Here is a 16,214-nt window from a genome sequence, read left to right on the forward strand (position 1 = left end):
TCTTATTTTGTATCTATATTTTCCTGAAACATGAGTCTGCACAGTTCTAAAAGACTACTAGGTCATAAAAGCAAATTTTCTTTCTCTTTCCTTCCTTTCCTCCCTTTCTGTCTCTCTTTCCTTCTTTGTCTCTATCTTTCTTCCTTACTCAATTCCTGTCCCTCTCTCTTTTTCTTTCTTCCCTCTCCCTTTTATTAATCTTTCTTCCCTCTTCCTCTGGTTTTGTGCTTCTTAAGTAGCATTGCCATGAGGACTTCTACTTATTACTCTCTTGTCATTGTGCTTTTACAGAGTGAGCATCCTATTAATTTTATTTGGAGACAGAGAATATATTTGTTAACCATCTGGCCTAATTCAACCTGAATTGGAAGTTAAATTAAAGCTCTTCCCACACTTGTAGAAACTCTGCTTCACTTCTATACTTTTAGCCCATAAATAGAATTTTCATTACTAGTGCTATTTGAGAAAGCTTATATTTTTCCCTTGGATTTCTTAAACCTCATTATCCACAGCTTAAATCCAGGCTATACCAAGTTTTAAGTAGAAACTGGTGCAGAGAACCAGTTTCCTAAGATGCTTATATTTGGGATTATTCTTAACTTGAACCTCATTTCAGAAAATCCTGTCTGTGGCCATTTTTAATCGAAGAGTAGGAAGCAGAATAACAAAACCAGCACAGAGTTCCTCTGTTCAATTTTCAGACTGTTCAACTAACTGCTTTCATTTCCTCAACCTGAAATATTCATACAAAGAGCTTGGGATATAAGATTGTCCTATGGGAATACAATATGGATAAATTCATGAGTTCTGTAGAAAAGCAATCTCACTATTATGGAAAAAAGGAATTTTTTTTTCTTTTTTCTCTGTGAGATCTAAATGTAGTCATGATCCTGTTCTCCTGGTCAGTGTCTATACCAGGTTTCCCTTGGGGGAGAAAACATTATCGTGTGCATGCATTTTTCTGATATTTGACACTACACTTGTTGCAGACAGTTGAAAAGCCCACAAATAGTTTGGCCTTAATATCAGTGGTAGCAAAACAGTACTTGCCTGTAGGATACAGGCAAGCTTTGTGTGATTGAGTGCAGATTACCTCACATCTCTGAGCCTCAGCTTTCTCCTTATAACTAGAGATAGCAATGGGTACATGAAAGGCTGCTTGAAAGGATAAAATGGGGATATATATTATGAGAATAAATTCTGAAATATAAAGTTAGAACCTATAAAAAAGTTTGCTAAATTGTCTCAGTACCATGATCATCCACACAGGGACAGTGAGGTTCTATTCTCCCAAGTTCCTAAGACTTTTATGGCCACTTTTTACTCCACAGTGCAAGCACTAATTGGTACATGAAACGTAAAACAGGAGCCCATAATTTCAAGGTATAGTAAGGCTGAAAATAACACTGTAATAGCAGGAAAAAAAAAAAAAAGAAAACTATCCGTTGGTTGATAGTGTCTCCATAATGTTTTATGAATACATAATATTAATCCTAAATAAGTACTTCACCAAGTATATGAGTGCTATGTTGCCCTACAGGAGAGGAAATTATACTTTGGTCAAGGTAGGTTCTGGAGGCTCACGTTCCTTCAAAATTATGTTGAGAGTTAGAATTCCTTAGAAATTATAGGGCTTGACTTTAGCTCAGCTCATAATCATAAACGTTCACATAAAGAAATTAAGGAGACATTATATATGGTTTGTTATATTTAATCATTCTATTATTAATATATCTAACATTTATTGATCACCTATGCCACGCACTGTGCTAAGTGCTTCATTGAAACTATATGATGATTTCTTAAGACACAAGACTTTTACTATTAACATTTTGTAGATAAGGAGATTGGGAATAGAATAGGTTGGTAACAGGTCCAATATCACCCAGTGAATTACAAAAAAAAATGATTTGAACTAAAGTCTCTTTCCATAGTGATTGAGCTCTAAACTACCATGCTTTGCTGCTCCTGCATGAGCTAAACAGCTACAGCATGAGAATCATCTTTTTGGTCAGTATAATGTTGCTTAGAAATATATTCCTTACCTAATTAACTAATGTATTTTATAATCAGGGGGTAGAGTTTCTTTTGTCGAGGGGCCAGAAGATGAAATCAGAGTTGTTTTTGTTTTAACATATTGAGATGCCTCCAAATTCCAATAAAATTTCTAGAGATGGGTTCCAAGGTTAACAGGAAAAATGGAAGTAACTTCTTTTCCTTCAGTTCAGTTCCAACTTGGATCTGAAATCTTTCTCTCCTGCAATTGCCAGTTACTTAAAAAGTAAGATTTGTAAGTCTCCTGAGAAAGGTGATGGTAGACTGAAATGGAAAGGATAAAGTTACTTGCAGAAGTATATATATATATTCTTCTTGGATGATTTTTAGGGCCTTTAGATTAATTTGATTTTTGAAACAGCAATGTAAAAATCCAATTTTGATTTTGAAATAGGAAAAAAAAAGTGAAAGGAATCTTTGACTTTTGGGATTCAGTATGTAAGATCAAAAGAGACCCAACTTGTAATTTGGTCCATTTGAAAATGGACCCTCTGCACTTGTTCTTGAGGAAAATTTGCCAACACATATCAGAAGCTTTAACTTTTACATTACTGTTATTCAATAATTTAATTTTCTAAAATTATACTGAAGAGGTTTGCATGCATATGGACAAACTACAGCCCCAAGAATATTCATTTCATCATTATTTATGACAAAAAAAATTGTAAACAAAATAGAAAGAAATTAAATGTCCACAGAAGATATTAAGAAGAGGTAGCAAGAATACACAGAAGAACTGTACCAAAAAGATCTTCATGACCCAGATAATCACGAAGGTGTGATCACTCCCACTCACCCAGAGCTAGACATCCTGGAATGTGAAGTCAGGTGGGCCTTAGGAAGCATCACTATGAACAAAGCTAGTGGAGGCGATGGAATTCCAGTTGAGCTATTTCAAATCCTGAAAGATGATGCTGTGAAAGTGCTACACTCAATATGCCAGCAAGTTTGGAAAACTCAGCAGTGGCCACAGGACTGGAAAAGATCAGTTTTCATTCCAATCCCAAAGAAAGGCAATGCCAAAGAATGCTCAAACTACCTCACAATTGCACTCATCTCACATGCTAGTAAAGTAATGCTCAAAATTCTCCAAGCCAGGCTTCAGTAGTACATGAACTGTGAACTTCCTGATGTTCAAGCTGGTTTTAGAAAAGGCAGAGGAACCAGAGATCAAATTGCCAACATCCACTGGATCATGGGAAAAGCAAGAGAGTTCCAGAAAAACATCTATTTCTGCTTTATTGACTATGCCAAAGTCTTTGACTGTGTGGATCACCACAAACTGGAAAATTCTGAAAGAGATGGGAATACCACACCACTTGACCTGCCTCTTGAGAAACCTATGTGCAGTTCAGGAAGCAACAGTTAGAACTGGACATGGAACAACAGACTGGTTCCAAATAGGAAAAGGAGTACATCAAGGCTGTATATTGTCACCCTGCTATTTAACTTATATGCAGAGTACATCATGAGAAACGCTGGACTGGAAGAAACACAAGCTGGAATCAAGATTGCTGGGAGAAATATCAATAACCTCAGATAAGCAGATAACACTACTCTTATGGCAGAAAGTGAAGAGGAACTAAAGGGCCTCTTGATGCAAGTGAAAGAGGAGAGTGAAAAAGTTGGCTTAAAGCTCAACATTCAGAAAATTAAGATCATGGCATCTGGTCCCATCACTTCATGGCAAATAGATGGGGAAACAGTGGAAACAGTGTCAGACTTTATTTTTCTGGGCTCCAAAATCACTGTGGATCGTGATTGCAGCCATAAAATTAAAGGACACTTGCTCCTTGGAAGGAAAATTATGACCAACCTAGATAGCATATTAAAAAGCAGAGATATTAACTTTGCCAACAAAGGTCCATCTAGTCAAGGCTATGGTTTTTCCAGTAGTCATGTATGGATGTGAGTTGGACTGTGAAGAAAGCTGAGCGCCGAAGAATTGATGCTTTTGAACTGTGGTGTTGGAGAAGACTCTTGAGAGTCCCTTGGACTGCAAGGAGATCCAACCAGTCCATCCTAAAGGGGGTCAGTCCTGGTGTTCATTGGAGGGACTGATGTTGAAGCTGAAACTCCAATACTTTGGCCACCTGATGTGGAGAGCTGACTTATTGGAAAAGACCCTGATGCTGGGAAAGATTGAGGGCAGGAGGAGAAGGGGACGACAGAGGATGAGATGGTTGGATGGCATCACTGACACAATGGACATGGGTTTGGGTGGACTCCGGAAGTTGGTGATGGACAGGGAAGACTGGCGTGCTGCGGTTCATGGGGTCGCAAAGAGTTGGACACAACCGAGTGACTGAACTGAACTGAAATGTCCATCAGTAAGAGATTGGCTGAAAATGCGCATTTGAATGTCCCACTGTCATTCCATATGAAAGTACAACAAACTGTTTAATGGAAAATATATTCATAATATATACTTTTAAGGATTTTTAAAAGTGTTTTACAAAGAATATGCTGAAACGATTTGAGTATCAAAACAAAGCAGTATTGGATTATAACCCAAAAGTGAAATAAATATCCAATGTGATATTTATATAAATACAAGACTGAATAAATTGATAAATGAGGATGGAAAAGTGAAAAATCTCCCATGAGGAAGAATTCTAAATGAATTATATAGGTTCACACCTTAGAAGTGAATCATGACCCCTTACTCATTAGATATGAATGATATACTTTGACCATTCCAAAGACTCAATATGGGAAAAGAGAAAAATGAGTAGATTTACAGTGGAGAACACTGACAAAACTTCTGCCAAGTGATGAAGGCCAGCATTAGCAGCCATAGATCATACTGATAGAGTAATAACCTCGATATGACGGGTGAAAATGGCATTTTACTTTTACGCTCTTTTTGCTCAAAACCCATAACCTCAGGTTAAAGTTAAAGAAAACAGCAAACAAATTCCAATAGTGGGTCATCCCACAATAAAACTGACCACTACTCCTCAAAACTCTCAGGGTTATCAAAAACAAGAAATGTCTGAGACACTGTTAATTACAGCCAAGAAGAGCCCAGGGAGACAAGAAAACTCAATATGGTACCTGGGATAGAATGTTAGAATTAAAAAGGATATCAAATAAAAACCAAGGAAATTTGAATAAAGCATGGCTTTAGTTAATAAAGACATATTCGTGTTTGTTCATTATTTATAACATAAGTACCATCTTAATTTAAAGTTTTAATAATAGGGAAACTGTGTGGTAATGGGATTTTACTATACTGTCAGCTGACTTTTCTGTTCTAAAACAGTTATTTTAAAATTTGGGCGGAGGGGAAGGGGTATTAATAAAGTGGGAGAGAAAGAGGCAAGAATCTTCTGTTTCTCAGAGACACACACAAAAATTCCTTCAGTAACAGTCTCTTATTAGTTCTACCAAAGAAACTGAGAGTGACTCTTTCCAGTCTCAGTTTAAAAAGGAGTAACCTGGAGCAAAGATAATCAGGCAAGTTCCCAGAGTATTCTTGAATCTTCCTTCATTGTAAGGAAAGAACAGATTCTAGGGGAAAAAAAAAAACAAAAAACAAAAAGTGATCCACATTGTTACATTGATCCTATTTTCAGTAGCCTGCGAACTCCTTGGGGTCTTTCTATTATCTTTATATCCCCAGGGCCTAGCCCAGCATCTGCTGTTAGAATTCCTCCTGAATAAGTGAAGGCAGAAAGGAATTAACTATTGAATAAGATATTCAATGCATATTTACTAAGTTAATAGAACCTGGAGCTTAATTTGCCAAGTGAGTGAATGAGAGAATGTCAATAATCCTCATCGAGAATAAATATGTTATTTTAAAATGGTAAATCCATTGTTCTGAGCAAGTCCTTGAGGATTGTGTTCGCTAAGAAATATAATGCAGAAATCCCTCTCTCTCTCCTGTGTATTCCTTTTTACCTTCTCAGTCAAAGCACCACTGACAATTACAGTACCACAGTTTATTAATTGTTATTATGCATTGATTGCCTATTATAAGCTAGGGATTATGATAAGGGAGTGGTGAAGTTTACAATTATTTAAGCATCTGCCCACAATGCGGGAGACCCGGGTTTAATCCCTGGGTTGGGAAGATCTCCTGGAGAAGGAGATGGCAATCCACTCCAGTACTCTTGCTTGGAAAATTCCATGGACTGGGGAGCCTGGTAGGCTACAGACTATGGGGTCACAAAGAGTCGGACAACTGAGCGACTTCACTTTCACGTTACATCAATCCTGTCCTCTCTATAGTCCACCTGCCTATCTATCTATTCGTCCGTCTAGTTTTGTCTTTGTTTTACAGATAGGAAAACTGGTCACAGTGGCCCAGGTATTGATGGCGGAAGGAAGATAACAAACACTAAGTCGTGTTGAACTCTTTCGATCCCATAAACTGTAGCCTACAGGGTTTCTCTCTTCATGGGATTCTCCAGACAAGAATACTGGAGTGGGTTGCCATTTCCTTCTCCAGGGGAACTTGACAGGGGGGCTGAGTATTTAAACCCTGATCTCTTCAAAGCCTATACACTTTCCAGAACACAGTGTTTCCTTGAAATGTTAGTGAATCCACTGATAAAACTTTCAGCCCTATGGTAAATGTGTGTTTATGTGTTCCTTTGTTGAGGATTGCTGTCTTTCAGTTTTTCAAAGATTGGCTTGAATGCTTGTCAGTTCTCATATTTGCATAGAATTTACCATATCATCTTATGCGAACCAATAGAAAATCATAATAAAACACAAAGTAGTTAGAAAGAATCTGAAGAGTACCTTCATTATACTATGTTGTGGGACAAACAGGACAGGCTATTCATAAGAAAATAATTTATTCATTATCTATTTAACTTAATGAGGAAAGTTTTTCTTTTTATTTCTTTTTATTTTTTTCTTTCCCTTTTTAAAAAATTTATTTATTTATTTATTTATTTATTTATTTATTTATTTATTGGAGGCCAATTACTTTACAATATTGTATTGGTTTTACCATACATTCACATGGATCCACCATGGGTGTACATGTGTTCCTGACATTCAAATGGGAAATTTTTAAAATGTCTCTCTGAATTTTTTTAAAGCAAGCGCTTAAATCCTGAAAACCCTGAATTCACCTAGTTTAATATTAACATATTATTGGCCAGAGATGTATTAATACCACAGGCATTAGTTTCTGCAAAAATCTAATAATGTGTTAAAACGCTACTGTCATTCTGAGCATCCTGAGCAATCTTTCTGTGGTAAGCTCTTCAGTGATGTCCATATGTGTAAAAGAAAGCAAAGTCAAATAGCTGCTCTTTCATCTGAAAGTTCTGAAATAGATAACAACAACTTGGTGAGACTTCATATTTACTGCTTAACATTAATAGCTAAGCTGGGGTATCTTTTCCTTCATAAATTAGAAAATAATGAATAAGATATACCTGTATACATAAACATCATTGTCTATACATAAATATAGCCCTCTGTGTGAAGACTTCAAAACACACAGGAACGCTGAGTAAAGCGACTAATTTTATTTGCATTCCAGAGCATTGACAGCAAAGTTATTAAGTTAAGAAAAATAATGAAAAGTAAATATGTTTGGTTGTTTATGAAAGTGATAGAGTTATGATTGTATCATTTTAACTTCTTTACTAAGAACAAAGGCATATATTTTCTTGAAAGGAGACACAGAGCTCTATCAGTCAATCATACTATATTTGAATAGCACCTATCCAAGGAGTTTCTCAGGGCATTTCACAATACAATTAATTTGCAGCTTAGATAATTAAGAGTCTGCCATGTTAAACAAATGAGACAAAACTGAGAATTGAAAGCTGTGATCATGTCAGCTCTGAAACTCCAACATAGAAAGTGAGATACATGTCCCCAAAGTCATAGTAATTAAAGTTCAAGCAGGTTTCTGAAGTTTTGTCTCAATTATTCTATATTCACATTAGCCCATGGTGGTTTAAGATAGTTAGGGTCTTTGAGTAAACACTCTAGCCAGCCTTCCAAAGATCTCATTCTCCACACTCTCTGCCTGCATGACTGCAGCAGCCCCCTAGGTTGGTTGGTATATTTTCTGTATTCTTTCTAATCATCTATCCTAGATTTTTATAAATAGTACCTATTACCATTGCCACATATAAACCAGTGGGGTGTATCCTCTGCAATGGCCCTGATTGATTTTTAGAGAGAGTTTTTTCTTCTCATTCATAAACAATGCATTTCGAAAAGGTTATCTTTTGAATTATCAAAAACTTTAATATATAAAATTAAACTTGTTATTTGCTGAAATATTAGTAATTGCAGATTACTATCTATAATTTTACTATCCACAATGAAATATCCATAATTTCATTCTCAGATAACATCTTTTTTACCATTTTGCTGAAATTTTTCAAGACTTTTAAAGGAAAACATTTACAGAATTGAGGGCTAACTGCATTCGCACATGGAGAATTAATTTGTATATTAAAAAGATAATTTGATGTAAATATTAAATGGATAAAAGCATGAGTTTTGAAGTCAGAATCAATGATTTTTAATTTGAATTTCAAATTTACAACTTACGTATATCAATTATTTCATTTCTCTAAACTTCACTTTTTACCTTCAAAATTAGCCTTAAAAAAAAAAAAATCTGGAATTTAGCACTGTCGGATTAACTGGACCTGCATTTAGTCTCCTACCAGAAACAATAAGAAAACTGGACAAATATAATGGGAAACAAACCTGATTCCAGGGAAGTAACAATGGGCAGCATAAAACTGTGATCCCTAAAGGATGGGAAAGGTACAAAGTAAGCCATTGATATCCCAGGTTTTTTACCTCCAGGTACTTTCTAGAACACTGAATGAAGAAGCAAACATAAATAGGACAAGACTTCATCACTGAGTTAGGAGACACAAGGTGACTGAAGTGGCTGGGATTGCAGAGCAGAGTATCAGAGCCAATGGGACTAGAAAAAGAAAGCGCTCCAGAAATCTACAGAAGAATGAAAAATGAGGCTGGGCAAAGAACAATTTTCCGAGTACAAACAGGGCTGAAAGATGTTGGAGTTCTAACATGCTAGAGAAGAGAGATAGTAAACATTTTAGAGCAATTGATAGGAAGAAGCATCTTAGAACTAAATTAGCCTTAGACTAACATCTACTCCATACTCAAGGAAGTTTAAGAATAAGCTACAGAGAGGTCAAGCAGATTCACTGCAACTTAATTCCTATCAATAAAATCCAATACTTGAAAGAAATACACAACAGTCCAGCTTTTAACAACATAATATTTATTATATCTCAAATTAAATTAAATTATTAGATAGCCTGAAAAGCATTAAAAAAAAATAGGAACCATGATTAGAAGCAAAAACAGTTAACAGAAACAGATCCATAAATTATTGAGATGTTAAACTTAGCTAACAAGGACACTCATATCATCAGTAGGTCTTCTGAATAAATAGCTAGGGGTTAAAGGTAAAGAAACTGCAGACCTGAGTCTCTGATTAAGAAAGTCTCTAGGGAAACCTGAAGATAACAGGGAAAACAAAGAAAAACAAGAGGGAGTTTTAGCCTCTGAAACCACAGCTACGGCAAACAGTAAATAAACACAGCCTAACTCCTTGCCAGATAAACATAAAAGTTTACACTAAAATCTAGTGTAAAATCACTTACTTTTACCTGTTACATCCTACTAGGTTTTTAACAACAAAAATATATAAAAGACCAATTAAAATGCACATTCTGCAGAGAAAAGCAAACAGTGGAACCAAACTCAAATATGGCAAATATTTTTAAATTATCACATTGGGAATTTGAAACTATTAAAATTAATATGTTAAGGGCTCTAATGGAAAAAGCAGACAGCATGAAAAAACAGAGGATTAATGTAGCAGAAAAAAAAAAAAAGAAATTCTAAGAAAGGATCAAAAGGAAGTAATAGATATAAAAACACTATAATGTAAATGACAATGTCTTTGATGGGTTTACCAGCGGACTGAACATGACTAAGAAAAGAGTAAGTGAATGAGAAGAAATGTCAATGGAAACATCCCCAATTAAAATGTGAAGAGAAAGAAAGAAAGAATGGAGTATCCAGGAAATGGGGGCAACTACAAATGGTGAAACAAATGTCTAATGGGAACACCAAAGGAGAGCAAAGAGAGAATTAACAGAATAAATATTTGAAGTAAGAATGACTGGAAATTTTCCAAAATTAGTGACAGTTACCAAACCACAGACCCAGGAAGCTTAGAGGCCAATTAGCAAGAAAAATTCCAAAATAATCTACCCATTCAAGAGAAGGAATATTCCCAGGATAAAGGGAATTATTTCCTAGCTACTTAGAAAATAGTTCCTCAAATATTTCATGAAAACCAGTCTGTATTTCAGAAACTGTTTAAAGTCCTTTTAAAAAAAGGTGAATATGATGTGGCAATGATTTATGTTATTTTGTGTGTGTGTGTGTGTGTTCCTCTTTCTTATTCACCTACTAATTTCCTTAACCGCCCTCTACTTCCCCTCCTTTCTCATTAACTAAAATATATAAACCTTAGTTTAATGAATATTTAATTTATAGCATAAATAGTAGTCAGTAATTAGTTAGCAAAAGTGTTTAGAAACATTGTTGATAAGAGAAAGAACTCTTGATTTTATTCCTCACTGAACCAATGCGCTTTTTCAGTTTGGGGTGTATCCAACTTACTACAGAGAAGTGTAGTACCTCAGAAAGTGAATGAGAAGATTTAAAAGGATTTGTACAAAGCAGTCCCAACATTGTTTGGAGCATATTGACTTGAAAAAAATATAACAAAATCAAGTATTGCATGCAATATTTTTTATAAAGAGTTGTCAGAGAACATGATTTATAATTATCATTCAATAGTTTGTAAAACACTTGGCAATAGACCTGCAAATAGATATTTATCATTTAAAAAGGGAGGTTGATTTTGTTCTTTTCAGATTGTTAATTATGTTTATCAATTAGTAACTTTCTAGGGAGTGCATTGTTTGTGTGTATGTTAATGTTGCAAATTCAGAAAAGTCAGTAGAGTATTTGGTAAATGTCCACTGCAGAGGGCACAGTGAAAAATCTTTTTTGTTAGTAGCTAACATTTGCATAATATTTTCCAAATATATAAAGGATTTTCATCTACATTCTGTTCATCTGAAGAAATGAGAACTAGATCTGCACTTCAGTTACACAGAATATATGTTTCTTATGCAGAACATTTTAACACTATCATGTCCTTGTGGATGCTTCAGACTTTCCATTTTAACACTGAGGCATTTCAATTCCATATTAATAATAGCTTTAATAAATATAGTCTCAACAATGATTAGGTTTGTCAGATAAAATGTTGTGGGACATACTCTACTAGACCAATTATTTCCTTGACAATTTTCTAAGAGGTACAGTGAACCAATTCTCATCATTTTCCCATTCTTCCTTAATTTTATTTTATGTGCATCAGCTCTTTTATATATAAACTTAACAGTGAACATACACTTTATCACTGAGGGATTTTTATTTTGTACATACACATCATATTTGCCATATTTTTACATGTATTATGCACTGTAATCTTCAAAACAATACAGGAGATAGATATCAATTTAATCTTTTTTGCATGAGGATATGGAAATTCTTAACAGTTAAGAGGGATGCTTGCCGATGTTCAGACAACTTTTGAGAAAATTGAGAATTCCATCTTGCCTCCTCTAACTTGGAGAGCAGTTATCTTACCATTTACTCAAAAGTTTCTAAGTTCAGAACTTAAAATCAGGTGACACTAAATTTAAAGTGTCCTTTCTTTCTTATCAGAAGCATGAAATTGAACCAGTTACTTATATACTTTGAGCCTCATCATCTTCCTCAAATATAATAAAAATATGAGGTACCCTGCACAACTAAGAGGATTAGGCATATCATATAAATTCTTAGCTATAAATGGTTAGCTCATGTAATTTATTTACATGAGATTCTTGAGAACTAGCATCAATCTTTTTCACTTATTATGTGAGTATTTTTTAAATTACAGGAATCTATATTTCCTGATGCTAAACATGATAAACTATTAATATTCTTTTCAGATACTATTTTTCATTGATTTTCTTTTTTTTTTAAGATTTAAAATGTTTTATTTATTATTATTATTTTTTAATTTTAAAATCTTTAATTCTTACATGCGTTCCCAAACATGAACCCCCCTCCCACCTCCCTCCCCATAACATCTCTCTGGGTCATCCCCATGCACCAGCTCCAAGCATGATTTTCTTTATAAATAAATCAATAAATTTTCAAAGCATTTTTCTGTTATTTTATGGTGTTTTATATACTTTAATTTCTGAGAAAGCTTGAAAATGGTGAAAGTTCATCATGTCTTTCAAGGCAAGTAAACAAAAACTGACAAAACTCCCATTTGTCAATCTCTTAAAATAATTTAAACAATCTATAATTATTTATTGAACAAATACTATGGGGCAAATATGTAAAATTCAACAGTCCATGAGCTGAGAATTTCCAGGTGTTCAAGCTAGATTTAGAAAAGGCAGAGGAACCAGAGATCAAATTGCCAACATCCATTGGATCATAGAAAAAGCAAGAGAATTCCAGAAAAACATCTACTTCTGCTTTATTGACTACACTAAGCTTTTAACTGTATGGATCACAACAAACTGTGGAAAATTCCTTAAGAGATGGGAATACCAGACTACCTGCCTTGCTCTTGAGAAATTTGTATGCAGGTCGAAAAGAAACAGTTAGAACTAGACATGGAAAAATGGACTGGTTACAAATTTGGAAAGGAGTATGTTAAGACTGTGTACTGTCACCCTGCTTATTTAACTTTTATGCAGAGAACATGATGCAAAATACTGGGTTGGATGAAGCTCAAGCTGAAATCAAGATTGCTGGGAGAGATATCAATAACCTCAGATATGCAGATGACACCATCCTTTTGGCAAAAAGTGAAGAAGAACTAAAGAGCCTCTTGATGAAATTAAAAGAGGAGAGTGAAAAATCTGGCTTAAAATTCAACACTCAAAAATGAAGATTATGGCAACTAGTCCCATCATTTCATGGCAAATAGATGGGGAAATAATGGAAACAGAGGGAAACTATTTTTTGGGCTCCAAAATCACTGCAGATGGTGAATGCAGCCTTGAAATTGAAAGATGCTTGCTCCTTGGAAGAAAAGCTATGACCAACCTAGACAGCACATTAAGAAGCAGAGACGTTACTTTGCCAACAGAGGTCCATCTAGTCAAAGCTATGATTTTTCCAGTAGTCATGTATGGATGTGATAGTTCGACCATGAAGAAAGGTGAACACTGAAGAACTGATGCTTTTGCACTCTGTTTTTGGAGAAGACTCTTGAGAGTCTCTTGAACTGCAAGGAGACCAAACCAGTTATCCTAGAGGATATCCTGAATATTCATTGGAAGGACTGATGCTGAAGCTGAAATTCCAATATTTTGGCCACCTGATGTGAAGAACTGACTCATTGGAAAAGACCCTGTTGCTGGAAAAGATTGAAAGCAGGAGGAGAAGGGGACAACAGAGGATGAGATGGTTGGATGGCATCACTGACTCAATGGACTGAGTCTGAGCAAGCTCCTGAAGTTGGTGATGGGACAGGGAAACCTGGCATGCTTCAGTCCGTTGTTTCGCAGAGTCAGACACAACTGAACAACTGAACTGACAGTCAATTCTGATTCTTTGCGATCCTGTGGACTGTAGCCTGCCAGGCTCCTCTGTCCACAGGATTCTCTAGGCAAGAATAGTGGAGTGGGTTACAATTTCCTCTTCCAGTGGATCTTCCCAATACAGGGATTGAACCCATATCTCCTGCTGCTCTTGCATTGCAGGCAAATTCTTTACCACTGAGCCACTAGGGAAATAGAGCCAAATAATGCTGATTACAAAATATTTAGTAACCAGCATTATCTGGATTGGGCTTCCCCTGTGGCTCAGTGGTAAAGAATCCCACCTGCATTGCAGGAAATGTAGAAGATATTAGTTCCATCCCTGAGTCTGTAAGATCCCCTGGAGGAGGAAATGGCAACTCAGTCCAGTATTCTTGCCTGGCAAATTCCATGGACAGAGAAGCCTGGCAGTCTACACTCCTTAGTGCTAGAAAGAGTCGGACACCACTGAGCATGCCCACACAAACGAACATTATTTGGATTGCTTGGCATGTTTGCTTAATAATAGGATGAAGACTTTTAAGGATGTTTCCCATAGTTTTGAATGTAAATCATTATTTCTGAATATGAGGCTCACATGAGGAATAGATTCTGGATTTATAGGTAAGCACTTAAAAGTGGTGCTGAGAGTAAGTCTCTTACTATTCAAAGTATGTTCTATAGGCAAGAAGAATCACTATTACCTAGGAGTTTGCTGGAATTGAAGAAATCAGACAACACACCAAATCTATTGAATCTCAATTTAGCTATCCCCCAGATAATTCATATATACATTAATATTTTAAAGTGGAATTTTATCACTTTGTTACTTGGTTACTGGTGTTTATGGGTGTCAAAATGAAATTTTAATATTGCCAAAATGCAGTGTTCTGAACATTCCATTAAAAAAAAAAAATGTGTGGCTGGATTTAAAGCTTTCCAAACTTACTGCTTATAAACACTTATCTGAGTAGTAAAGCAAAATGCTCCTCCTACCAGGACAGCTTTGGCTCAATTCTGATTATCCACTATGAACAATGGCCTTTAATTTGCCTTATTTTGGAAACTAGCTGTGCAGGTTTTTCATTTACAAGAGTTGTTGATTAATTAAGCAAGGAGACACTCCAGGTAATATATTTCAGGATGTACAAGAAATAGAGTGGTGGATATGTCAAAAATTTAGTGACCTGCTTGCCATCTTATGCGAGCTCACTTATTGCTTGGCAATGTGCGGCCTAAGTGGCTTACACTGTGCTTAAACTAGAGTAAATATTGGCCCAGTTGGCAGAATCATCTCCCCAATCATTTTTTAGAGTATTAATATTAGACATGTTTATTTAAAGTCCAATCAGAAAGTTCCACTTTTGCCAGCTTTTAAAATATTTGCTAATTTACCTATAGAGCAACATTTGAATACCAAAATATCTATTTGTTTGTGTTAATTAAAACAGTTAGAAAAAAAAAAAAAAACAACCTTACTTTCCAAGGGCAAAGCATTCCAGTTTTACAGATGAATCCTTTGCAGCTTGAATAGTTTCAGGAAAACGCACTTCAATCTTTGGTTCATATTCCCCCATCACACCTGTTAAATACCAAAAGAGCTAGCAGCATTTCTAAAGAACAGAGATTTTTTATGAAGCAAATGCTTTAGTTATCAAAATTTGATTATTCTGTCCTTTAGTTAACAATATTTTTTCTATACTGATGATGAATGATGGAGAGCATCACTTCATAATACTGTTTAAAAAATTAGTTCATTCCTCTCTCCCCTAAAAAAGAAATACCTAAGATATACCAAAATATCAGAATAAATGCATCCCAAATTTCCCTGTATTCCACAAGAGCATCTTAAAAATAAAATAAATTATTTTACAAAATAAAAATGCTTCCTTTTTTAGAAATTAATCATTCTAAACATTCGAAGAGGCTGTGGTTGAAAAGACAGAGTACTACTTCATTCAAATAAATTGGTAAATTTTATTTTTTCTGTTTCTTTGACATGTGGTATTTCTTGAGTGACTACTTTAAGAAGAGATTTTTTTTTTAGTATTCTGTATGATGCTTTGTATATTTTTACCATAAATGTATTGAAAAGAATAGAGGAGATGGAATAATGAAGGAATTAAGAAGAGAAGTTAAGAAAGTAGGTAGATAGGGAGAAAAAAGGCCAATATGATCGTTTCTATGCATATTATTTGCTTAGGAGCTCTTGTGATCATGAACAGAGCACTCACTGAAGGGGAGAAATTGGACTTAAGAATTCCAGTGGTTGATGAATTCTAAATTAAGACCATGCAAATATATTTGAATAGTGATTATAAAAGCTCTGTCATAAGAACTCCCTATATAGAGCTAATTCCATAATTCTGTTATCCATCATTAAATTATATTCCTGCTTTTCTTGAACTTAAAGAGGAGAAAAATTCTATGGACGTATTACAAGTCCAGAATCTGATCATAAAACGCATCAACAGATATTTCCATCTTTATATTTACCACTGTGAATATTTAATTAAA

The 16,214-nt window shown here is 35.1% G+C and overlaps 1 protein-coding gene across 1 annotated transcript in view; it reads right to left on the minus strand.

Moving 5' to 3' along the window:
* CNTN6 (contactin 6) overlaps window positions 1-16,214 on the minus strand; it is a 324,176-nt gene that overhangs the window by 94,375 nt on the left and 213,587 nt on the right. The window contains exon 7 of the mRNA XM_005695718.3: window positions 15,177-15,279. Coding sequence (XP_005695775.2) covers window positions 15,177-15,279 — 103 coding nt within the window. The remainder of the gene's footprint in view (window positions 1-15,176; window positions 15,280-16,214) is intronic.

Source organism: Capra hircus, chromosome 22 (assembly GCF_001704415.2).
Source record: "Capra hircus breed San Clemente chromosome 22, ASM170441v1, whole genome shotgun sequence".
NCBI classification, from domain to species: Eukaryota; Metazoa; Chordata; class Mammalia; order Artiodactyla; family Bovidae; genus Capra; species Capra hircus.